Consider the following 25,006-nt stretch of genomic DNA (forward strand, 5'->3'; position numbering starts at 1 on the left):
CACCTCCCTCATCCCCAGGTAACCTCCCCTCAACACCTCCCCCATCCCCAGGTAACCTCCCCTCACCACCTCCCTCATCCCCAGGTAACCTCCCATCAACATCTCCCTCATCCCCAGGTAACCTCCCCTCACCACCCTCATCCCCAGGTAACCTCCCCTCACCTCCCTCATCCCCAGGTAACCTCCCCTCACCTCCCTCATCACCAGGTAACCTCCCCTCAACACCTCCACCATCCCCAGGTAACCTCCCCTCACCTCCCTCATCCCCAAGTAACCTCCCCTCAACACCTCCCCCATCCCCAGGTAACCTCACCTCACCTCACTCATCACCAGGTAACCTCCCATCAACACCTCCCCCATCCCCAGGTAACCTCCCCTCACCTCCCCCATCCCCAGGTAACCTCCCCTCACCTCCCCCATCCCCAGGTAACCTCCCCTCACCTCCCTCATCCCCAGGTTACCTCCCTTCACCTCCCCCATCCCAAGGTAACCTCCCATCAACACCTCCCTCATCCCCAGGTAACCTCCCCTCACCTCACTCATCACCAGGTAACCTCCCATCAACACCTCCCTCATCCCCAGGTAACCTCCCCTCACCTCCCTCATCCCCAGGTAACCTCCCCTCACCTCCCTCATCACCAGGTAACCTCCCCTCAACACCTCCCCCATCCCCAGGTAACCTCCCCTCACCTCCCTCATCACCAGGTAACCTCCCCTCAACACCTCCCCCATCCCCAGGTAACCTCCCCTCACCTCCCTCATCACCAGGTAACCTCCCCTCAACACCTCCCCCATCCCCAGGTAACCTCCCCTCACCTCCCTCATCCCCAGGTAACCTCACCTCACCTCATTCATCACCAGGTAACCTCCCATCAACACCTCCCCCATCCCCAGGTAACCTCCCCTCACCTCCCCCATCCCCAGGTAACCTCCCCTCACCTCCCTCATCCCCAGGTTACCTCCCTTCACCTCCCCCATCCCAAGGTAACCTCCCATCAACACCTCCCTCATCCCCAGGTTACCTCCCTTCACCTCCCCCATCCCAAGGTAACCTCCCATCAACACCTCCCTCATCCCCAGGTAACCTCCCATCAACACCTCCCTCATCCCCAGGTAACCTCCCCTCACCTCCCTCATCCCCAGGTAACCTCCCATCAACACCTCCCTCATCCCCAGGTAACCTCCCCTCACCTCCTCTACCCGCCCCACTACCACCTCTACAACCAAAACCCTGACCCGTGTTTAGATAGTCCAGATTGGAGTGGATCTGAACCTCCTTGTGGACTTTCCTACCTGCTCAGGACCACCAGGTACACCCACCAGGTAAGATAGTCCTCCATTCTTTTCCAACAGAAACCCCAGAACTGCAGCTTGATTCATGATGTGTCTGAAACAGAACCAGGATCTCCAGAACCAGAACCAGTTCAGAGATGAACCCTACACACCCGGTCCGGTCCAGGACACCTGGAGGCCGACTATGCCCCAGCTCCAGTGTCCTCCGCTGGGCTCCACCACGGGAGGAGTCCCCCAGGGAGGATGGAGCTCCATGGACTTCAACTCATCCTCCGCTGACGACTTCACCGCCGCCACCACCCAGTTTTACCACGACAGTTACCATGACAACTACGCCCCCCAGCCCTTCTGCAGCCCCTCCACCCCTGGTCCGAGTCCTCATTACCCACAAACCCCCACTATCTCCAGCCCCGGTCCTCAGATGCCCTCCAGGACGGAGAGACTAGATGAAACCCTCAGCTGCTGTCTACATGAGTATGACCGCTACCTCATGACCTCTGACCCCGGTCAGCACCAGCACCAGCACCCGCACCAGACGACCCGACACCTCCTCCAGAACCACAGAGAGCCGACCCAGGACCAGACGGGTCTCCTCGACACCGCCGGGAGCTCGGAGAGCTGGTTCTCTCCGCAGGGAAGAGGCCAAGATGTCAGCGGTGCTGCCCAGCCAACAGGCCTCGATGCTGGGCTGAACTGGAGTGAGGAGAGGGGAGGAGGACGAGGAGGACGAGGAGGACGAGGACGAGGAGGACGAGGAGGAAGAGGAGGACGAGGAGGACGAGGAAGAGGAGGAGCAGGAGGAAAGAGAAGAGGAGGAGGAGGAGATGACGTACAACAAGTATACAAAGTTATTACATTTCTAGCAGGTGTAATCCCTGTTCATTTGAATATAAGTGAGTAAATAAGGAAGTAGTAAATTAGTAACAAAGTGAGTCAGGGAACAAATAAATAAATAAGTATGTAAACAAAGAGCATGGAATAAAAGTACGTACAGTAAGTAAGTAAGTAAGTCCGTAAGTAAGTACGTAAGTAAGTTCGTCCGTAAATAAGTACGTAAGTAGGTACGTAAGTAGGTACTGTGGTGGCAGTTTCTGTTAAAACAAGACACAAACCAAGGTCACAACTTGTCTTTTAGGTAAATTTAATAAATTCTTACTTACCAGAAAGACAGAGTTGGTTTTTTTTCGCCACCTGGTTCTTTGGATCACGGCGTTGAGTGAGTCCTGGTACTCAGGCCCCCACTTCTACACCCTCTTTGAAGGGGAGGTTGAGGTTAGAGTCCCAGACTCCAGACGTGCAAGGTCTTTACCTTCAGCACTGAGTTCCAGGGCTCCCCCTCACACAAGTGATCCTGCCGACAACGCCAAATTTGTGGTGGCAGTTTCTGTTAAAACAAGACACAAACCAAGGTCACAACTTGTCTTTTAGGTGCATTTAATAACAAAGCATATATTAATAAGAAAAGCATCTGCAGATGGACTCGAACACAAGAGTAGTCAGTATTTATACATACTAAAGCATACACACAGATAAGTGCAAAGAAGAGAAAGATAGAAAGTGAATCATTACAATTTCCATTACAGTACGTAAGTAAGTACGTAAGTAGGTACGTAAGTAGGTACGTAAGTAAGTACGTAAGCAACTGTATAAAAAAGTTTGCAATTTGTGCGTGTAAATAAATAGGTGCATAAAGTAAGTGTGTAAATAAGTACGTACATAAATAAGCGCATAAAAAGGTAGGTGCGTAAATAAGGAAGTGTGTAAATAAAGAAGTAAGTTGTAAATAAGTGCATAAATAAATGTGTGTAAATAAATAGGCGCATAAATAAGTGTGTAAATTAATAAGTGCACAAATACTAAGTACTACTAATAAGTAAATAATTAAAGTAACTAATGAAATGCTTCAAATAATAAATCAGATTCTTCAAATTAATTAAAATCTTTTCTGTTAATTTCAGGTGAAACATTTTCAACCTGAAACCGGTCCTGAGGTTCTGAAGCCCAGGTAACCTGATGATGATGATGATGATAATGATGGTGATGATGATGATGATGATGATGATGATGATGATAATGATGATGATGTGTTATAGGCTGCTGTGTACGATGTGTCCGCGTGACTTCAGGAGTCTGCCGGCGTTGAACGGACACATGCGTTCACACAGCGGATCCAGATCAGCGACATGGTTGAAGGTCCAGAGCGAGGACCCCTCGCCGCCGGTCCAACCCTCCGTCTCCATGGTGATGCCCGTCTCCGTGCCCGTCCAATCCAGAGGCAAGGCGAGTAGACAGAAGAGTCGCCTCTCTCCAGCCTCCGGAGGCGCCGCGCCGCTCTACCGCAGCCTGTTGCACCAAGAAGAAGACGTTGATGATGGCGCCCACTACACCCCGCCGCCGATGCTGCGTCCCGTTAGGGCGGGGCCCGGGTTGTACTGCTCCCTCGCCACCAGGCGGCAGCTTAGCGTGCAGACCGTGCAGCTTCACAGTGAGTCAATACGTCATTAAAACGTGTCCCGCTATAGAGTCACCGTGATGTTAAACTCTGTCTCTGATTGGTAGATGGACTCGGCGATCTCGTTGCCATGGAGACAGCCTCCCCTCCTCCGGGGACACTAATCAATAAGCCGTACGTAAAATAATTTACCTCTTAACGAAACTTGTTATCACGATGATGACGGAGCTGTCAATCACAGGCGGATCAACGAAGGGCGGGGCTTCCAGGCTGACATCCCGCCTATGCAGAGCAGAAACTACGCCGACTCCGACTCCCACAATGCACTGCCGCTGTGGACGCCGCGGGACGAGCTGGAGCGTCCTGTCAATCAACAGAGAGGTAAATATTCTCATTATTGGTATAATCATGATTTCATTGGACGATTGTTTTTGATTGACACCTTGTTGGTCCAGTTGAAGCTCTGATGATGATGGCTCGCTCCAGCGTGGTGCCAGGGGGCGGGGCCAGCCTGGAGTCGGCGCTCCACGTCCTATCAGAGTGCAGAGGAGACTTCCTGGTAAGTTCTCATTGGCTGTTACTCCCAACCGATATGTGATCATTTAGGAAGGAAGATGTCAACAACTTAGCTAGCTGTTTCCCCCTGCTTCCAGTCTTTATGCTAAGCTAGGCTAACACTTCCCCCCTGCTTCCAGTCTTTATGCTAAGCTAGGCTAACACTTCCCCCCTGCTTCCAGTCTTTGTGCTAAGCTAGGCTAACACTTTCCCCCTGCTTCTAGTCTTTATGCTAAGCTAGGCTAAACACGTCCTCACACTCAGACCAACAAGTCCAAAGTTAGGTCCTGGGGTCCTGAGTCAAGACCCACAAATCCAGAGTCAAGACCAACAGGTCCCAAATCAGGTCCCAAGTCAAGACCAACCAGTCCTAAATCAGGTCCCAAATCAAGACCAACAAGTCCCAAATCAGGTCCCAAGTCAAGACCAACAGGTCCCAAATCAGGTCCCAAGTCAAGACCAATAAGTCCTAAATCAGGTCTCAGGTCAAGACCAACAGGTCCTAAATCAGGTCCCAAGTCAAGACCAACCAGTCCTAAATCAGGTCCCAAATCAAGACCATCACGTCCCAAATCAGGTACCAAGTCAAGACCAATAAGTCCTAAATCAGATCCCAAGTCAAGACCAACAGGTCCTAAATCAGGTCCCAAGTCAAGACCAACAAGTCCTAAATCAGGTCCCAAGTCAAGACCAACAGGTCCTAAATCAGATCCCAAGTCAAGACCAACAGGTCCTAAATCAGGTCCCAAGTCAAGACCAACAGGTCCCAAATCAGGTCCCAAGTCAAGACCAATAGGTCCCAAATCAGGTCCCAAGTCAAGACCAACAGGTCCTAAATCAGGTCACAAGTCAAGACCAACAGGTCCCAAATCAGGTCCCAAGTCAAGACCAACAGGTCCCAAATAAGGTCCCAAGTCAAGACCAACCAGTCCTAAATCAGGTCCCAAGTCAAGACCAACAGGTCCCAAAATCAGGTCCCAAGTCAAGACCAACAGGTCCTAAATCAGGTACCGAGTCAAGACCAACAGGTCCTAAATTGGGTCCCAAATAAAGACCAACAGGTCCCAAATCAGGTCCCAAGTCAAGACCAACAAGTCCTAAATCAGGCCCCCAGTCAAGACCAACAAGTCCCAAGTCAACTCAAATGCCAAGTCCCAAGTTGAGACGAACAATTCCCAAGTCAAGTACCAGGCCAAGACCAACAAGTCCCCAGTCAAAATCAAGTCCCAACTTAGGTCCCCAGTCAGGTCCTAAATCAAGACCCACAAATCCCAAGTCAAGTCCAAAGCTAAGACCAGCATGTCCTGATTCAAGTCCCAAGTCAAGACCAACAGGTCCCAAATCAGGTCAAAATACAAATTAAGTCCGAAGCCAAAACCAACAAGACCTTTGTCAAGACTTAAGCCAGGACCCACAGGTCCCAAGTCCCAAGTCCCAAGTCAAGTCCCTTTTACAGAATCAGCATCCTCTACTGATAACGCTGTGAATTCTGGGACACGATTTAAAAAAAATAGAAACAAAAAGTATGAAACTAACAAACTGTTGTTGTTGTTGTTTTTGTCAAACAGCTGACGGTGGAGAAGCTGCTATCAACTCCTGAAAACAACAACAACAACCACAACCACACAGCTCAACAGTATCCAAGTATATATTCTGTTTTATACTATATTAAACATACATTATATTAAATGTATATTATATTAAATACATATTATATATATATATATATTATGTATATTATATTCAATATATATATACATATATATATGTTGTAGGTGTCCGCATTAAACATTTATTATATAACCGTATATTATATTAAACATTTATTATATTAAACATTTATTATATAAACATATAACATATATTATATTAAACATTTATTATATAAATATATATTATATTAAACATTTATTATATTAAACATTTATTATATTAAACATGAATTATATAAACATATTATATTAAACATTTATTATATTAAACATATATTATATAACCATTTATTATATTAAACATTTATTATATAAACATATATTATATTAAACATTTATTATATAAATGTATATTATATTAAACATATATTATATTAAACATTTATTATAAAAACATACATTATATTAAATATATATTATATTAACATATATTATATTAAACATTTATTATAAAAACATACATTATATTAAATATATATTAAATATATATAAATATATATATATATATATATATATGTGTGTTGTAGGTGTGAGTTGGAGTTCAGCAGAGAGGAGGTTGCTGGTTGAATCTCTGCAGCTTCATCATAAAGACTTCAGCAGAATCCAGAAAGTCGTGAGTTTAATGTATATATATATACTGTATATAAAGTGTTATTGTGTGTTACTCTCTGTGTGTGTGTATATATATACATATATATATATATATATGTATATACATATATATATATATATATATATATATATGTATATACATATATATATATATATATGTATATAAGGTGTTATTGTGCATTCAGGTCCAGACTAAGTCGGTGTCTCAGTGTGTTGAGTTTTATTATCTGTGGAAGAGGAAGCTGAGCCTCAGGACCCCGGCTGGGCTGACCGTCACGCTGCCCGACACAAACGTAAGAAACTCTTTAGATTCTCAACATTATGTTACTTTATTTTAAGACTTTTAGGAGTCCGTTATAGATGTTTACACGGGTCACATCAAGTCCTTTAAATGCATCGTAATAATGCGTATTAAGGTTGTTATAACAGCATCTTAATGAGTCAGTAACCTGCCGGTGTTTCAGTAACTCCTCTCAGCGTGAACACAAACGAAACTAAAGTCTGAATGAATAAAAACCACTGAAACACACACACTTCCTGTCAGAGCGCCCGATCAACCTGTGACTCGACGTTTGGTGGTGAGACCTCAATGAGTCAACTGTAATGTTCCATTCACTGGGTCGACGACGTCATCGATCTCTATCAGCTTTATCTTGTCATTTAGATTTCCATCAGTTTGATCGACTTCTTGTTTCAGTTCAGTGTGAACGGAGTTGTTTATATGCCAGTTACAAGTCTCTCAAGTCTTAAAAAAGAAGTCCCAAGTCAAGACCAACAAGTTCCGAATCAGATCCCAAGTCAAGACCAACAGGTACCAAATCAGGTCCCAAGTCAAGACCAACAGGTACCAAATCAGGTCCCAAGTCAAGACCAACAGGTACCAAATCAGGTCCCAAGTCAAGACCAGAAAGTCCAAAATCAGGTCCCAAGTCAAGACCAGAAAGTCCCAAATAAAGTCCTAGGTCAAGACCAACAAGTCCCAAGTTAATTCCAAAGCCAAGACCAACATGTCCTGGATAAAGTCCGAGTCAAAACCAACAAGTCCCAAGTTAGGTCCTGAGTCAAGACCTACGAATCCCAAGTCAAGACCAACAAGTCCCAAATTGGGTCTCAAGTCAAGACCAACAAGTCCCAAGATAATTCCAAAGCCAAGACCAACATGTCCTGGATCAAGTCCCAAGTCAAGACCAACAGGTCACAAATCAAATCCCAAGTCAAGACCAACAAATCCAAAATCAGGTCCCAAGTCAAGACCAACAAGTCCCAAATCAGGTCCCAATCAAGACCAACAAGTCCCAAGTTAATTCCAAAGCCAAGACCAACAAGTACCAAGTTAGGTCCTGAGTCGAGACCTACGAATCCCAAGTCAAGACCAAACAAGTCCTAAATCAAGTCCCAAGTGAAGACCAACAGGTCCCAAGTCAAGACCAACCAGTCCCAAATACACTCATCCTTTAAAACTATCTGATTGTTTAATATTTAGATGTTTGAGAGGAGTTTTTGTTTCAGAGCCGAGTTTTGACCTGATCAAGTTTTGACCTGATCGAGTTTTGACCTGATCGAGTTTTGACCTGATCAAGTTTTGACCTGATCGAGTTTTGACCTGATCGAGTTTTGACCTGATCGAGTTTTGACCTGATCAAGTTTTGACCTGATCGAGTTTTGACCTGATCAAGTTTTGACCTGATCAAGTTTTGACCTGATCGAGTTTTGACCTGATCGAGTTTTGACCTGATCGAGTTTTGACCTGATCGAGTTTTGACCTGATCAAGTTTTGACCTGATCGAGTTTTGACCTGATCGAGTTTATGACGCCGTTTGTTTGTTTCTCACTCGTTTTCATCTCCGTTTCCTTTCAGGGTCAAAGGTCGTCAAGATGTCATGATGCATCGTGACCCGCTGCTGGAGCTACACACTACTGCACCAACACACAGATAGATATATATACTGTACATGTTTAAATCCTTCCGGCGGTCGAGTTCAGTCTATTTATTTGATCAGAAGTCATGTTGTTATATTAATACAGATATCTTTAGACGAGCTGAACATTAAAGGAAAACATTTCTAACTAAGATCGTGGTGTTTTCTTCTGTCAGACTGCGGTCAGACAGCAGCTCAGGTATGCTGAGATATTGGTTTTCTTACTTAATCCGGCGTCTGTGTCTTCTCCCTCCGGCTCTCAGAGCTGAACGGAGCTTCACTTAGAAAACAGAAACCTGGAAACGAGAAGGAAAGCAAACATGAGACGCCTGCAGCTCTTCACATTAATATCAGTTATTACTGTTATTTATCTCAAATTACTAACATGACCAAAAGTATGAACACCTGAACGTTATATTGTACTAAACTAAACATGAACCCTGATTGTATTTTAGTCCAACTAATATCAATGAAATAATTTTTTTTTTTTAAGTTTAAGTCAATTTATCACTTGTAAATAAATAAAATAATACAAAATAAATACATATCAGCTTATGTAAAAATATAATAAAAGCAAAAATAAATTATTAACAATATAATATGAAATAAAAATATATAAATAAAACTAAAAAATAAAGTAAGACAAATCACATTATGTAAAAATTTAATAAAAGCATTAATCAATAATAAAATATATATATATTACATATATACATATATTTAAATGACATGATGAAATAAAAAAATATAAATATGTATAAGACAAATAAAATAAAATAAATACATATCAGCTAATGCAAAAATATAATAAAAAAATAAATCAATCATTAAAAATATACAATCATTTATAAATATAAATAAATAAATATATATATCAGCTTATGTAAAAATATAATAATAGCTAAAGTTATTAAAATATATACAATGAAATAAATAATATAAATAAATCACTAAAATACAACAAAAATAAATGCATATCGGCTTATTTAAAAATATAATAAAGGCATAAATAAATTATTATAAATATACAAATGAAATAAAAATATATACATAAAACTAAAAAAATAAACACATCAGCTTATGTAAAAGAAAGAATACAAGTATAAATAAAAAAATATATATATATATATATATTTAAATTACACAATAAAATTAAAAAAAGCAAAAATATAAATTGAGTGATAAAATAATTTTAAGTTTATTTGTCTTTTGTAAATAAATGAAATACAACAAAATAAAATAAATACATATCAACTTATTTAAAAATATAATAACATATATCAATTATTAAAAATATACAATGAAATAAAAAAATATAAATAAAACTACAAAAATAAAATAAATAAATATCAGCTTATGTAAAATAATAATAAAAGCATAAATCACTTATTAAAAATATACAATGAAATACAACTAAAACATAAAAAATATATCAGCTTAAGTAAAAATATAATTAAAACATACATCAATTATTAATTAGCCATTAATTAAAATTACACAACAGTTAAATTAAGTTCAGAAGTGTGAAAGTTTTGCAGTGAAACGTCCTCCAGCTGTCAGCTCGGTTTCTACATGACGTGTTTTTCTAGTTTTAGATGTTGACTCAGTTCCAGTTTCACAGTTTATTCTGTAAAACAAACAGCAGAGAATCAAACTGGAGGAGAAAAACACTCCAGTAAGACACCAGTGAAGAAACCAGTACGGTAGTTCAGCAGAGAGACTCCACATTCTTCTTCTAATCCGGCTTTCAGAGCGGTTCACAGCTTCCTGTCAGCTCAGAGCTTCAGGCTACTCATAAGGTCTGACTCCTCCTCGCTCCAAAGGTCCTCCAGCCTGAACACCAGGAGACACCAGGAGACACCTGGAGACACCAGGAGACACCAGGAGACACCAGGAGGTCAGAGGAGGAGAAGAAGGACTCGGCCAGACGAGGAGCAGCGAGCGATGGGAGTGCAGGAACAGGAGGAGGACGCAACTCCTCCAGCAGAGAAGAAGAAGAAACAGAAAACCTCCAAAGAAGTGTTCTTCACCGTCCTGCCGGACCGATACGATCCTCTGATCGAGGAGGAGGAGGAGGAGACGCCAGAGGAGAGGAGGAAGAGGAAGGAGGAGAAGAAGAAGAGGAAGAAGAAGAAGTACAAGAAGTATAGGAAGGTAAGAAGAAGTGCTGACCTTTGACCTGGAGAGATTCTGTTAATCAGTGATCACATGATTCATCAATAAATACACTAAAAGATATGTAGAAATAAAAATATAATATGTAACAGAATTAAAAACATTAATTACAAATAAATTAATAAAACATAAATATAAATGATATATAAAAATATAATAAAAGCAAAAATCAATTATTAAAATACACAACAAAATAAAAACACAGAAATAAATCAATTAAATACAACTAAAAAATAAAATAAATATCAGCTTATGTAAAAATATTCGAACAATGTATACAATGAAATAAAAATATAAATAAAATAAAACAAAAATAAACACATACATATCAGCTATAATGGAAGTATAAATCAATTATTAAAAATATACAATGAAATGAAAATATAAATAAATCAATAAAATAAGACTTCAAAATAAAGGTAAAAATGCAAATAAACCATATATTTGACTGATAAAATATAATTAGATCATTACAATGAAAATTTAAAAAATAAATGTTTTTATAAAACAAAAACATTATTAAATAAAACATGAAAATATAAACAGCAATAATAAATAAAATGAAACAAGGAATTAAAAAATAGAGTAATAATTATTAGGTAAATAATTATAGAAGATATAAATAATAATAAAATAAATATATTTACATTGCACAATGAAGTTAAAAAGTAAAAATATAACTTGATTGATAAAATATAAATAAATCATTAAAATAGAAATCTAAAAAATATATGCATGTAAATAAAAAAAAATTAATGCTGAATAAATACATTCATGTTACCACGACAACTAATAATTGCAATAAAATATGAAATTAAAATTAAATGTTAGGTTTATTTGTAATTTGAACTGTAGAAAATTAAACTAAATGAAATGAAATGAAATGTTTCTTTGACAAAAAAACATTAAAACAAAAACACAAAACGTGTTAAAATCTAAATCAAATGCTGAAAATACTGTGAAGTAACAGTTGTGTTTAGATAAAGTGAGTGATGTGTATTTATATATAAAGAAGTCAGTAAAGACGTAGAAGAAGCTGTTTTTAGCTTCAGTCGGTTCGACTGTTAAACGTTGACTCAGCAGAGCGAGTTTGACCTTTGACCTCAACACAACACCACGTTGTCAGCCTGATAGAGAGAGAATGAAAACAACACTTCTGGATAGTACCTGAATATAACTAGTAGTACTACTACTGTAGTATTCCTCGTTTACATCTTATGATATAAACTTTTATATGAGTTTTTATGACTGATCACATTATCACATTATGTTTTATAATAACGGTAGAATGTGAGAAAATATGTTGAAGTTTTTTAAATATATGTACCAGTTTATGTAGAAATCCAAACATGATATATAATGAAACTAGAAATTTAAAAAAATTTAAAAATTAAAAATTAAAAATTAAAAATTAAAAATATAAATTAATTATTAGAATATAAATACAATTAAATAAATCATATCAACTTATGTAAAAATAATAATATATAATTTAATTAAAAATAAATATTTATAAATCAATAAAATATAACTAAAATAATAAAATATATATCGGCTTATACACAAATAATATATAAATAAATGTTTAAAAGAAATATAAATAAATCAATAAAATACAACTAAAATAGACAAATAAATATCCATTTCAAATATATATATATATATAATGAAATTAAAAATAGAAATAGAAATAAATCAATAAAATATAACTAAAATAAATATTAAAATATGATATGATAATTAAAAATATAAATAAGTCAATAAAGTATATCTAAAAACAAATATCAGCTCATGCAAAAATGAAAATATACAAAACAATTAAATTAAACATTTTTAAATATCATACGCAATGAATTGAAAAGTAAAAATATGAAGTAATTGATAAGTAAATCATTAATATATACATTTATATTTAAAAAAACTAAATATCATTTTATATAACAACAATCAAAATATAAACATATTAAATTAAAAGGTAGAAATTCCTCATTTAAATATAAATTTGAAAAACAAATAAATATCCACAAAAATCTAAATAAATAAATAAATATAAAAATCTAAATCTAAACATAGCATTGATGAATAAAATAAAAGGAGGACTGACTGACGTAGTGAGGCGTCGCATCAGTCAGAGTTCAGTGTTGATGCCTTGCTCCGAGGCGTTAAAGGAACTGAACCTTTAACTCTGTTTATTATATATATATGTATCTATGTATATATCTTTATATATCTCTGTATCTATCTATCTATCAGAACGTGGGGAAGGCGATGCGTTTCAGCTGGCGCTGTCTGATGCTCGGCTTCCAGAACATGGCCGCCACCTACTCCGGCCCCGTCGTCGGCATGACAACGGTGGTGACCGCCGGCCACAAAGCATGATGGGACGTTGACGTTATTTATCACAATGAAGGAAATTGTTTTATTTTTAATTCTTTAAGTTTTTAATTGGCTGTAAACTTGATTAAAACAGGAAAAACATTTAAATATATACAATAACATTATATATAAATATAAAAAATAAAATACTTTTCTAAGCTATTTTAAATTCGTAGTCTTTTGTTTTTCTATGATGTTATTCATAATCTTTATAATGACTTTTTGTACAGTATACCATTCATTTTATATCACATGTTTTTAGTATTAATGTGGACGATAAACTTTAAACTTGTCCTTCCTGTTGCTGGGCAGATTATATCTGAGCTCAGCCTAAACCTTCAGTTTAGTCTGTTATCGTCTGTAATCCTGATATAATCCTCAACTTCCGTCTCCACTGGAACAATACATGAATAAAACTCATCTGAACCAGCAACACAACGGACCTTTCTTCATCACTTCCTGCTACCTTTCTCTCTCCTCTACCTCCTCCTCTTCCTTCCTTCTCTCCTTCTCTCCCTTCCTTTCCTCCTTTTTTATGTTATTCATATTCTATCTGGTATTATCCCAACTATTAGCATCTCTTTTATTTTATTGTAACATCTCTTTATTTTATTTTAACATCACTTTATTTATTTTATTTTAACATCTCTTTATTTTATTTTATTTTAACATCTCTTTATTTTATTTTATTGTAACATCTTTATTTTATTTTATTATAACATCTCTTTATTTTATTTTAACATCACTTTATTTATTTTATTTTAACAGCTCTTTATTTTATTTTAACATCACTTTATTTATTTTATTGTAACATCTCTTTATTTTATTTTATTGTAACATCTTTATTTTATTTTATTATAACATCTCTTTATTTTATTTTAACATCACTTTATTTATTTTATTTTAACAGCTCTTTATTTTATTTTATTTTAACATCTCTTTATTTTATTTTATTCTAACATCTCTTTATTTTATTTTATTTTAACATGTCTTTATTCAATTTAATTTCTAACCTTTTTATTTATTTTAACATTTCTTTATTTATTTCAACATCTCTTTGTTTTATTTTAACATGTCTTTATTTTATTTTAACATCTCTTTATTTTATTTAAAGATCTCTTTATTTTATTTTAACATTTCTTTATCTTATTTTATCATATCTTTATTCAATTTAATTTTTAACATATCTTTATTTTATTTTAACATCTTTGTATTTTATTTATTTATTTTAACATCTCCTTATTTTATTTTTTTTCTAACATCTCTTTATTTTATTTTAACATCTTTTTTATTTTAACATTTCTTTATTTTATTTTAACATATTTTTATTTTATTTCAACATTTCTTTATTTTAACATCTCTTCATTTTATTTCAACATTTCTTTATTTTATTTTAACTTTGACTTATCTTTATTTTATTTTAACATAAACATCCTTTTATTTTATTTTATTTATTTAAACATCTCTTTATTTTATTTTAACATCTCTATCTATTGAATTCTATTGACTAGTATTCCCTCTACTGGTCAATAAAGCCTGTAGAGTTGTTGTTGTAATACCAGAGATGACCTCAGGGTGTCGCTGCGTCACTGACCTGAAGGTACGTCACGCCCTCATGTCCTTATAAGGAAAAGAAGGCGGGGTCAGAACTGGTGGCTGAAAGTTCAGTTTAAATGTGTCTTCAATCTGTCAGAGTGTCAACAACATGGAGGGACACGGTGGCAGGACGAGCTACTAGAGAACACAACAACACAGACCAGGTCCAGGTCCAGGTCCAGGTCCAGGTCCAGGTCCAGGTCCAGGTCCAGGTCCAGGTCTAGGTCCAGGTCTAGGTACAGGTGCAGGTCCAGGTCCAGGTCCAGGTCCAGGATGGTGTCCCCGCTGCAGCTCTCCGTCTACTGGCGCCTCTCTCTTGTCTTCTTCTTCACCTCCTTCCTCTTCTTCCTCGACATTTTCACCGCCGCGGTCGTGGCGGACTCCTGTCGCCATGGCAACGGCTCCACCAGCGACCCGCCACTGCATGGAACGTTGGCGTCGAACGCCGAGGGCAACCAATCAGAGCCCGGCACTGAGAGCAGGAAGTGGGATGTGAGTGATGATGAATGACTCAACATTCTGAGTTAATAATAATAATATGTAATGAAATTAAAAAAAGAAATATAAATAAATCAATAAAATACAACTAAAATAAACAAATAAATATCCACTTAAAAAAATACATATATATAATGAAATTAAAAATAGAAATATATATAATTAAATTAAAAATAGAAATAGAAATAAACCAATAAAACATAACTAAAATAAACAAATAAATATCCACTTAAAAAAATACATATATATAATGAAATAAAAAAATAGAAATAGAAATACATAAATAAAATATAAATAAATATCAACTTATATAAAAAATATCAAAATATGATTCAATTAAAAATATAAATAAATCAATAAAATATATCTAAAAATAAACAAATAACAGCTCATATAAAAATGAAAAAATACTAAAAAAATAAATTAAAAAAATGTAAATATCATAAGTAATGAATTTGAAAAGTAAAAATATGAGGTAATTGATTAGTAAATCATTAATATATATTTAAAAAATAAATAATATATGTATATATATTAAATATAATCTTATATAACAATAATCAAAATATAAACAGAAAAAAGATGAAATATTAAATTAAAAAGTATAAATTCATCCTTAAAATATTAATTGAAAAATAAATAAATATCCACAAAAATATAAATAAATAATGACTATTATTTTAATATAGTTTAGCTCTGTGAGATACTTTAAAACTATGACGAACAAACGGGACACAGCGGAGCTAACGGTACAGATTAACGAGCAGTGTTAATGAGTAACAGGAAGCTGTTAATGTTAATGGTTAAAGGAACACACCAACATCTGGGCCAGCCATCTCCTCTTATTCTCTCCAATTACCGATAGTAGTTTGGTCCATAAAATGTCCATAAGTGACATTTTATTTACCGATTTACCGTTTATAAGAATTAAATATTGATATGTTAATAAATATGATATTGTGTAAAAAATCCAGCGCTTCTTAAATGGCTTATAATGACTTATTTGTGGATATTGCGATAATATCGTTATGAATTATTTTGGCCACGATAACCGTAATATCATGACTAGGGCCGCAACTAACGATTATTTTCATTATTAATTAATCTGTTGACTAGGGATGCACCGATACCACTTTATTTCAGACCGAGTACGAGTACTTACATTTGGGTACTCGCCAATACCGAGTACCGATACGAGTACTTCTCTGTGTCCCGCATACGAGGCGGTGCGCCGCCACCGGCTCTAGGTCGGCTTGGAAAGGCTCGGGATGAAAGTGCTTCCCGGGGCCGACTGTCCTCAGTGCGCCCCGAACGCTTCGTTGTGTCCCCAGGGCAGGGCTCGGCCCACGTAAAAGGGGCCAGGGGTCTGCGGCGATGTCTGTAACCCACCTGACCCGTCTTGAAACACGGACCAAGGAGTCTAATGCACGCCCGAGCCAGAGGGTGCAAGCAAAACCTTGTGGCGTGATGAAAGCGAGGGCACTCGCCAGCTGAGGTGGGATCCCGGCCCAGCGGGGTCGGGTGCACCACCGACCCGTCTCGCCCGCACCGTCGGGGAGGTGGAGCCTGAGCGCGTGCGATAGGACCTGAAAGATGGTGACGAGAGGTTAACGTCACGTTGCTGTAAAGTGGTATCGGTGCCGTTGTATCGGAGCTGTTTTGCGAGTACATGAGCACAGTATCGGACCCTATACCCGATACTGGTATCGGTATCGGTACCTACTGTTGATTATTTTCTCGATTAGTTGGTCTATAAACTGACGTCCTCAGATGTCTCACAGATATTCAGTTTACCGTCACAGAAACCAGAAAATATTCACATTTATCAATCAGAATATTTAGACGTTTCTCTAACAGAATGACTCAGAATGTCGATCTTGGAGGAGGATTGGATTTGGGGATATCACAGGACATATTTTGACGGTAACAGTCCGTCTTTAGTAATGTATTTTTGTGTGTTTGTATTTGTGTGTCTGTGTCAGTCAGTGTGTGGTTGGACAGACTGGTTGTCGTACGGTCAGACGCTCTACATGGTCGGCCTGCTGCTGGGATCTCTGGTCGGCGGAGCGCTATCTGACCGGTAAAACACCAACGCATCATACATCTGCAGCTTCAGCTCCCGTAACGGGCTTCTACACCACTACTGTATTCGTGTTTGTGCAGGTACGGGAAGCGTCCGGTGTTGCTGGTGTCGGTGTTCACGCAGACCGTTTGCGGCCTCGTGCCCGCCGTCCTTCCTCAGCCTTTCCTCTTCCTCGCCGTTCGCTGCCTGACCGGCGTCTGCTGCTGCTGCATCAACATCTGCTCCTTCAGTTTGGGTAACTGTTCTCCTGTTCTTCTTGTTAGCCCAAACGGGCCCCAGGGGGGGTTGACTGGTTGAGTTTTATTGGACCACGGTGGGACGCCAAGTGTCCCAGATAAAGTCGTGGAGACCGGGCTGAGTGCTAATGAGGCGGGACAGCCTCCAGCAGCTTTCTGACCTTCGAGACATTTGTGAAAATACTGAAAGGGGGCAAACGGTTCATTCCAACCAACTTCCTGATGACTGTAGACCTTTACCAGGAGTGGAAACATGTTGAGGTGATGCTAGAGGGAAGGTCAGGGGGGTCATTAAAACCTCTGCGGAGCAGGAATGTGGTCTTTTGAGATCCTCACAGGTCCACTTGGTTCCTAGTATCTGGGGTTGTAACTGTTTTCGTACCGAACCGTCACCGTATGGATTCACGCAGCAGAATCCACAAATAAAACTCCGTACTATATTCATTCTTGGAGCTCTCCAAGTCACTGCATGTTCTAAAACACTGTCCGGCACATATTTCAGAATAAAAGCCTTGTGTTAACAAATGAAGGAATTCTGTCTATAAGAAAAAGGCTTGAGGGCTTTTATTTTGAAATGAAAGCAGGAAGGGTTGATTTCAAAATAAGTCTTTACTTTTTACCCCTTAAGCTCAGCAGGACAGCCTGGGTCCCCCCTCCCCCCACCTGGTTCCTAGTATTCCTAGTAGACCAGATGCATTCAGGGTCAGTATGTAGTGTCCGTCGTCTGACTATCGATTGATAACTGTCCATGTTAAAGAGTGTTTGTTTGCGTTGCAGCGGTGGAGTGGACGCGCCCCGCCGCTCGGCTCTGGCCGCCGGCCTTCCTGCCGTTCTGCTTCAGTCTGGGGACGATGGGCGGAGCTCCGCTGGCCTGGCTCAGCCCCACCTGGAATCAGCTGCACCTGTCGCTGGCTCTGCCTCAGCTCATCTGTCTGCCGCTCTACCTGTAGGTGCACTCACCTGTCTGTCTGTCTGTCTACCCGTCTGTCTTTAATAGTGTTACCATCCTCAAAGTGTTTTTCTTTCCAGGTCGATTCCAGAGTCTCCTCGCTGGTTGTTGTTGGGGAGGAGGACGGATGTTCTGGAGCGGTACCGGAGCAACAGCCCTGCAGATAAACAGTGTCTGGACCTGGTAAACACACCTTCAGCTTCAGCTCTTCTTCTTCTTCTCACAGTCGGTGTTAGTCAACGAGTGTGTTTCTGTGTGTAGCTGCTGGAGTCGACGTGGTCCGACCTGCAGAAAGCCACCGAGGCTGAGAAGGCGGAGCCATCTGGAGGCCACGCCCCCAGTGACATCATCCACCTGAAACATCCCACCATCCTGCTGCGGCTGTTTATCATGAGCTACCTGAGGTACCACTCAGCCTCTGGACTGAGTTAGGTTTACACAACAAAACTACTTAGTTAGGTTTAGACAACAAAAGAACTTAGTTAGGTTTAGACAACAAAACTACTTAGTTAGGTTTACACAACAAAACTACTTAGTTAGGTTTAGGCAACAAAACAATTGTTAGGTTTAGGCAACAAACTACTTATTTAAGTTTAGGCAACAAAACTACTTAGTTAGGTTTAGGCAACAAAATTATTTAGTTAAGTTTAGGCAACAAAATTATTTAGTTAAATTTAGGCAACAAAACTACTTAGTTAAGTTTAGGCAACAAAACTACTTAGTTAAGTTTAGGCAACAAAACAACTGTTAGGTTTAGGCAACAAAACTACTTATTTAAGTTTAGGCAACAAAACTACTTAGTTAGGTTTAGGCAACAAAATTATTTAGTTAAGTTTAGGCAACAAAATTATTTAGTTAAGTTTAGGCAACAAAATTATTTAGTTAAGTTTAGGCAACAAAACTACTTAGTTAAGTTTAGGCAACAAAACTACTTAGTTAGGTTTAGACAACAAAACTACTTAGGTCTAGACAACAAAACTACTTAGTTAGGTTTAGACAACAAAACTACTTAGTTAGGTTTAGACAACAAAACTACTTATTTAAGTTTAGGCAACAAAACTACTTATTTAAGTTTAAGCATCAAAACTACTTAGTTAAGTTTAGGAAACAAAACTAGTTACTACGTATTAGGGCCACTATTCGGAAAAAAAATAACCATAATGATTGAAAATAAAGTTGCGATATTTTGAAAACAAAGTCGTAATATTTTAGGAAGAAAGTGTTAAGATAAATGGGGCGAGACTTAATAAGTGATAAGATGATGTCTAACCTGTGTCTGTCCTGCAGCGCAGCGTGTGCGTTGACGTACTTCGGCATCTGCATGAACATCGGCTCGTTCGGCGTCGGCGTCTACTCCGCCCAGTTCTTCTCCGGCCTATCGGAAGCTCCCTGCCTCCTCGTGCCATTGGTTCGCCTGGGACGCCGGCCAATCAGCATGATCGCTCAGTTCCTGAGCGGAGCGGCCTGCTTCCTGTCGTTACTGCTGTCCAGATACAACGGTGTGGATTCAGATAAAATATCTTTGTAATTATACTGCATATTACATGTGTTCTACTCTAGTAATATCACACTCTATGCTGACGATACACTACTATATGTCCCTAAAATCTAGTGGCACTGCTAATAGAGTTCCACTTTGGGCACTACTTAGTACTTTTACTTGGAATAATTCTGTAGTCCCAAAAGTGGAACTCTATTAGCAGTGCCACTAGATTTTAGGGACATATAGTAGTGTATCGTCAGCATAGAGTTGGATGCTTTCTTTACTCATACCTTAGTTTGATTAAAATATTAGCACATTAATCCACTCCAAGTCGTGTTATTGATCGGTGATCAGGTATTAGGTGATACTTACTGTGTGCGCAGGCGATCCGGTGCTGGTGATGAGTCTGGCTCTGCTGGGGAAACTCTGCATCTTGGCGGCGCTCTTCATCTCCATCCTGTACAGCATTGAGCTGTTCCCCACTGTGGTCAGGTACAAACACACACATTTACATATATATAAAGATATATATATGTATAATATATATCAAGGTATACTCATACAAAGGTTCGTATGGTATCTGATGAAAAGTTATTCCTCATTTTTTTGTGTGTTTTTCTTCGAATATCCAGCAACACGTGTCAATTTCGGCTCGTTACATGCATACAGTCTAACAGTCAAAATAAACTTCCGTCTTCTCAGGAAACTACATAGTTCCGTTTAGGAAAAGATCGTGGAACTGGCGTTGCTGAGGTTCGGAAGTTACGTGACAAATAAGTCAACCTTTGGGTTAAAATAATTACGGAAGTGACACAACTTAAGTATGAAAGTTACGTGACAAATAAGTCAACACTTGGGTTAAAGTTCGGAAGTGACGTAACTTAATACATAAGTTACGTGAGAAATAAGTCAATATTTGGTGTAAAGTGCGGAAGAACGTAAGGACAGAAGTGACGTAACTTAAGGACAGAAGTGACGTAACTTAAGTACGGAAGTGACATAATGTAACTATGGAAGTGACATAACGTAAGGACAGAAGTGACGTAACTTAAGTACGGAAGTGACATAATGTAAGTACGGAAGTGACATAACGTAAGGACAGAAGTGACGTAACTTAAGTACGGAAGTGACATAACGTAATTATGGAAGTGACATAACGTAAGGACAGAAGTGACGTAACTTAAGTACGGAAGTGACATATGTAAGTACGGAAGTGACATAACGTAAGTACGGAAGTGACATAACTTAAGTACGGAAGTGACAACTTTAGTACGGAAGTGACATAACGTAAGTACGAAAGTGACGTAACTTAAGTACGGAAGTGACACAACTTAAGTGCGTAAGTTACGTGACAAATAAGCCAACCTTTGGGTTAAAATAACTACGGAAGTGACGCAACTTAAGTATCAAGGTTACGTGACAAATAAGCCAACGTTTGGGTTAAAGTTCGGAAAGTGACGCAACCTAAGTACGGAAGTGACGTAACTTAAGTATGGAAGTGACATAACGTAAGTACGGAAGTGACGTAACTTAAGTACGAAGTGACGTAACTTAAGTACAGAAGTTACGTGACAAATAAGTCAATGTTTGGGTTAAAGTACGTTAGTGACATAACTTAAGTACGAAGTGACGTAACTTAAGTACAGAAGTTGCGTGACAAATAAGTCAACGTTAACGACTGTGGATTACAAACGAGTTGATTTCGTGGGATATATACGAATTACAGTGTATTACTATTCGTAGGTATAGCTATGAAGGGTGGATGAGAACACATATCATTTATATATAATGTTAACCGTGTCGTTATAATCCAGACAGCGGTGCGTGTCCCTGGTCAACTTGTGTTTCCGGCTCGGCTGCTTGGTCAACTCCCTCGTCCCCTCCAACCCAGATGGGGCGATCTCATTGGCCGCCATGGTCGTGTACAGCAGCGGACCAATCATAGGCTGCGGTCTGTGCCTGCTGCTGCCGGAGACCAGCGGCGTCCCGCTCCCCGATTCGGTGGAGGACTGCGAGAGGCAGCCTCGGCCACGCCCACCCAGCATAGACGCCTTCTGGAGGACATGGTGAGAACAAATGCATATAGACGGGGTGTATAAATCTCTGGATGTCTGTAGTTAACTATCCTTCCGTAAAGTCAGTCAGAAAGAGAGTATATCGGAGAAGCGTTTCAGAGACGGAGAGAAAGGGTTGTTCATATTTAGCTTGCTGCTAACAGCGTTAGTGTTTCTACTGTATCTGTGGACCGGCAGCCCGTTTACAGTCGTGTCTCTGGGCGTCAGCCTGCTAGTCAACATTCTTTGTGGTTCTCTCTTCGTGCTCTGAAAGCCTCTCAGTCGAGTCTCAACCTGGAGACTTGAAGCAGAAAGTCACAAAGATCAATGTTAAACCTTCAGACTCATTAACAGCTGCAGAGTGAATCATTGTTTTCAGGAAGGCAAGGCAAGGCAGGCAGCTTTATTTGTATAGCACATTTCAACAACAGGGCAATTCAAAGTGCTTTACAGAAACATTCAAGAACATTGCGACAAAATGCAAAAGAACATTAAGAAATAATTAAAACAGTTATAAAAACATAAAAACATTAAAACATTAAAGATTAGAAAATAAAAACAAGCTAAAAATAAAAGCTAGGATAGAAGCTAAAATTGCATAAAACTCAAAAGAGTAAAAGTTATAGTGCAGTGTCAGAATGAAAGGCACCCGCAAACAGGAAAGTTTTAAGCTTTGTTTTAAAAGAAGTGAGAGTTGGAGCGGTCCTGCAGGTTTCTGGGAGCTTGTTCCAGATATTTGGTGCATAAAAACTGAATGCTGCTTCTGCATGTTTAGTTCTGACTCTGGGAAGCCGGCGAGACGGCAAACCAGGAAAACAGAGATCGTCCCTGCTGAGAAGGACGACACACACACTCCCAACACACACACTGGACTCATTTAAACACACACTAGAGGAGGAGACGGCGGGTGGCGGCGGCGGCGGCGGCGGCAGGCAGCGGTGATGATGTTATGTGACGGCTGCTGGAGGATTTCTATCTCTGCTGTTTTATTCTTTTTGTTCTGTTTTCATCTGTGAAAATAAAATGAAGTGAATCGTAGTTTTCCTCCTTCACTGTTCAACAAGTACTCGTATACTACAAGATACAATACTACAGCGTAAACACAGTCACTTAAAAGTATGTTAAACATAGTAGTACTCATTCTGCAGAATAATCTCTATTATAGTATTCTAATTATTGAAGTATTAATGTGTTCATCACTTTAATGCTGCAGCTGGTTTATAAAGGTGAAGCTACTTTGATTATTTTTCTGCATATTTTACTGATTTGTGTCTGATAATTTATCATTATTTTTAGGATATTTTACTGATATTTTTTACAATGTTTTACTCATATTCTTGGAATAGTTTACAAATAATTTTACGATATTTTACTCATGCTTTTGGGATATTTTGCTCATATTTTTGGGATGTTTTACTAATATTTGTAAAATATTTTATTCTTATTTTCTTTTTTTTTACTCAATTTTGGGATATTTTACAAATTATTTTACAATATATTACTTATATTAATTAGATATTTTACTAATATTTTACTAATATTTTTACAATATTTTACTAATATTTTTGGGATATTTTATGAAGATTTTTACGATATCTTAACAATATTCTTACGATATATTATACTCATAATTTCGGGATATTTTACTCATGTTTTGGGCATATTTTACCCATATTTCTACGATATTTTATTCATATTTTTACAATATTTTATTCTTATTTTTGGTATACTTCACTCTTATTTTTACAATATTTTACTAATATTTTTGGGATATTTTGCGAATATTTATACAATAATTTTCGGATATTCTATTCATATTTTTGGTATACTTTACTCATTTGTACAATATTTCACTAATATTTTTACGATATACTAAACTCATATTTTCGGGACATTTTATGATTATTTTTACAATAATTTGGGGACACTCATGTTTTTGGCAGGTTTTACGAATATTTCTATGATATTTTACTCATATTTCTTTACAATATTTTTCTCTTTATTTTTTTTTACAATATTTTACTCACAGTTTCTGAATATAGACATACATAGTTTCGGAATATTTTATTTGTTCATAACTTTATTGTGTCGGCTGGTAAAGGCGGAGCTACTTTTAATGACTTTATATCCTGCTGCTGGTTTAATCCAAAATAATACATCAGCATTTATTTGAACGTAATTAAAATATGATTTTAAGAAGGTTTTCAATGTAATTTAGAATAAAAAATAACAGATTATAAAGAAGCATTTTTAAAGGTGACCCTCTGTGTTTGGTGTTAAAGCTGCAGCGCTCTCTGCAGGACAGAAGAGGAACTGCAGCCTTTAAAATCACAACCGACACAAACTGGATATTATTTTACTTTACACAATATACAGCAGAAATACTGTTAAATCAGCTAGAACTATTTGTTCATTATTTTAGATGCTTTATGGACATTTTACAGATATTTCTTCTGAATTTTTAGATATTTTATAGATATTTATTCTGTATTTTTTAGATATTTTACAGATATTTTTTTTGTTTATTTGATATATTGTTCTGTATTTTTAGATATTTTACAGATATTATTCTGTACTTTTTTATATTTATTCTGTATTTTTTAATATTTTAGAGATATTATTCTGTACTTTTTTATATTTATTCTGTATTTTTTAATATTTTACAGATATTTGTTTAGATATTTTTCTGTATTTCTTTTAGATATTTATTCTGTATATTTTAATATATTACAAATTTTTTTTTAAATATCTTTAGATATTTTATAGATATTTATTCTATATTTTTAGCTATTTTACAGATATTTTGTTTGTGTTTTATTTATATCTTTTTCTGTATTTTTTTGATATTTTACAGATATTATTCTGTACTTTTTTTATATTTATTCTGTATTTTTTAATATTTTCGGGATTTTCTTTTAGATATTTATTCTGTATTTAGTTTTTTTTTAGATATTTTACAGATATTTATTCTGTATATTTGAATATATTACACATATTTTTTCTGAATTTTTAA

General features: G+C 37.5%; 3 protein-coding genes across 4 annotated transcripts; all 3 read left to right on the forward strand.

Moving 5' to 3' along the window:
* The first annotated feature begins 1,041 nt into the window (after nt 1-1,041).
* On the forward strand, nt 1,042-8,995 carry LOC119483733 (transcriptional-regulating factor 1-like). The gene is made up of 11 exons (XM_037762130.1): nt 1,042-1,323; nt 1,397-2,131; nt 3,252-3,298; nt 3,387-3,778; nt 3,853-3,919; nt 3,987-4,126; nt 4,201-4,304; nt 5,869-5,944; nt 6,540-6,625; nt 6,810-6,917; nt 8,483-8,995. The coding sequence occupies exons 2-11, from the start codon at nt 1,478-1,480 to the stop codon at nt 8,516-8,518; spliced, it is 1,710 nt and encodes a 569-aa protein (XP_037618058.1). The 5' UTR covers nt 1,042-1,323; nt 1,397-1,477; the 3' UTR covers nt 8,519-8,995.
* Nucleotides 8,996-10,353: 1,358 nt separating this feature from the next.
* On the forward strand, nt 10,354-13,263 carry LOC119483740 (uncharacterized protein C1orf115-like). The gene is made up of 2 exons (XM_037762142.1): nt 10,354-10,697; nt 12,972-13,263. Exons 1-2 carry the CDS (start codon nt 10,488-10,490, stop codon nt 13,095-13,097), a joined length of 336 nt encoding a protein of 111 aa, XP_037618070.1. The 5' UTR covers nt 10,354-10,487; the 3' UTR covers nt 13,098-13,263.
* A 1,672-nt stretch (nt 13,264-14,935) lies between these two features.
* Nucleotides 14,936-23,031, forward strand: LOC119483735 (solute carrier family 22 member 13). Of its 2 annotated transcripts, none has more exons than XM_037762132.1 (10): nt 14,936-15,182; nt 17,171-17,268; nt 17,352-17,506; nt 18,285-18,453; nt 18,537-18,639; nt 18,718-18,860; nt 19,744-19,955; nt 20,323-20,431; nt 21,754-22,005; nt 22,781-23,031. In XM_037762132.1, exons 1-10 carry the CDS (start codon nt 14,964-14,966, stop codon nt 22,872-22,874), a joined length of 1,554 nt encoding a protein of 517 aa, XP_037618060.1. In that variant the 5' UTR covers nt 14,936-14,963; the 3' UTR covers nt 22,875-23,031. The 2 variants fall into 2 exon arrangements, with proteins under 2 accessions (XP_037618060.1, XP_037618061.1); XM_037762133.1 differs by having other exon boundaries at nt 15,050-15,182; nt 17,175-17,268.
* The last annotated feature ends 1,975 nt before the right edge of the window (nt 23,032-25,006 follow it).

This window comes from Sebastes umbrosus, chromosome 24, assembly GCF_015220745.1.
Source record: "Sebastes umbrosus isolate fSebUmb1 chromosome 24, fSebUmb1.pri, whole genome shotgun sequence".
NCBI classification, from domain to species: Eukaryota; Metazoa; Chordata; class Actinopteri; order Perciformes; family Sebastidae; genus Sebastes; species Sebastes umbrosus.

Bases quoted from the DNA above. Each gene is read 5' to 3' on its own strand.
- LOC119483733 (XM_037762130.1), top strand. From the start codon at position 1,478: ATGCCCCAGCTCCAGTGTCCTCCGCTGGGCTCCACCACGGGAGGAGTC. The intron at 2,132-3,251 runs GTATACAAAGTT...TGTTAATTTCAG, and splicing joins GAGGAGATGACGTACAACAA to GTGAAACATTTTCAACCTGA. The intron at 6,626-6,809 runs GTGAGTTTAATG...TTGTGCATTCAG, and splicing joins TCAGCAGAATCCAGAAAGTC to GTCCAGACTAAGTCGGTGTC.
- LOC119483740 (XM_037762142.1), top strand. From the start codon at position 10,488: ATGGGAGTGCAGGAACAGGAGGAGGACGCAACTCCTCCAGCAGAGAAG. The intron at 10,698-12,971 runs GTAAGAAGAAGT...TCTATCTATCAG, and splicing joins AGTACAAGAAGTATAGGAAG to AACGTGGGGAAGGCGATGCG.
- LOC119483735 (XM_037762132.1), top strand. From the start codon at position 14,964: ATGGTGTCCCCGCTGCAGCTCTCCGTCTACTGGCGCCTCTCTCTTGTC. The intron at 15,183-17,170 runs GTGAGTGATGAT...TGTCTGTGTCAG, and splicing joins CTGAGAGCAGGAAGTGGGAT to TCAGTGTGTGGTTGGACAGA. The intron at 22,006-22,780 runs GTGAGAACAAAT...TTCTGACTCTGG, and splicing joins GACGCCTTCTGGAGGACATG to GAAGCCGGCGAGACGGCAAA.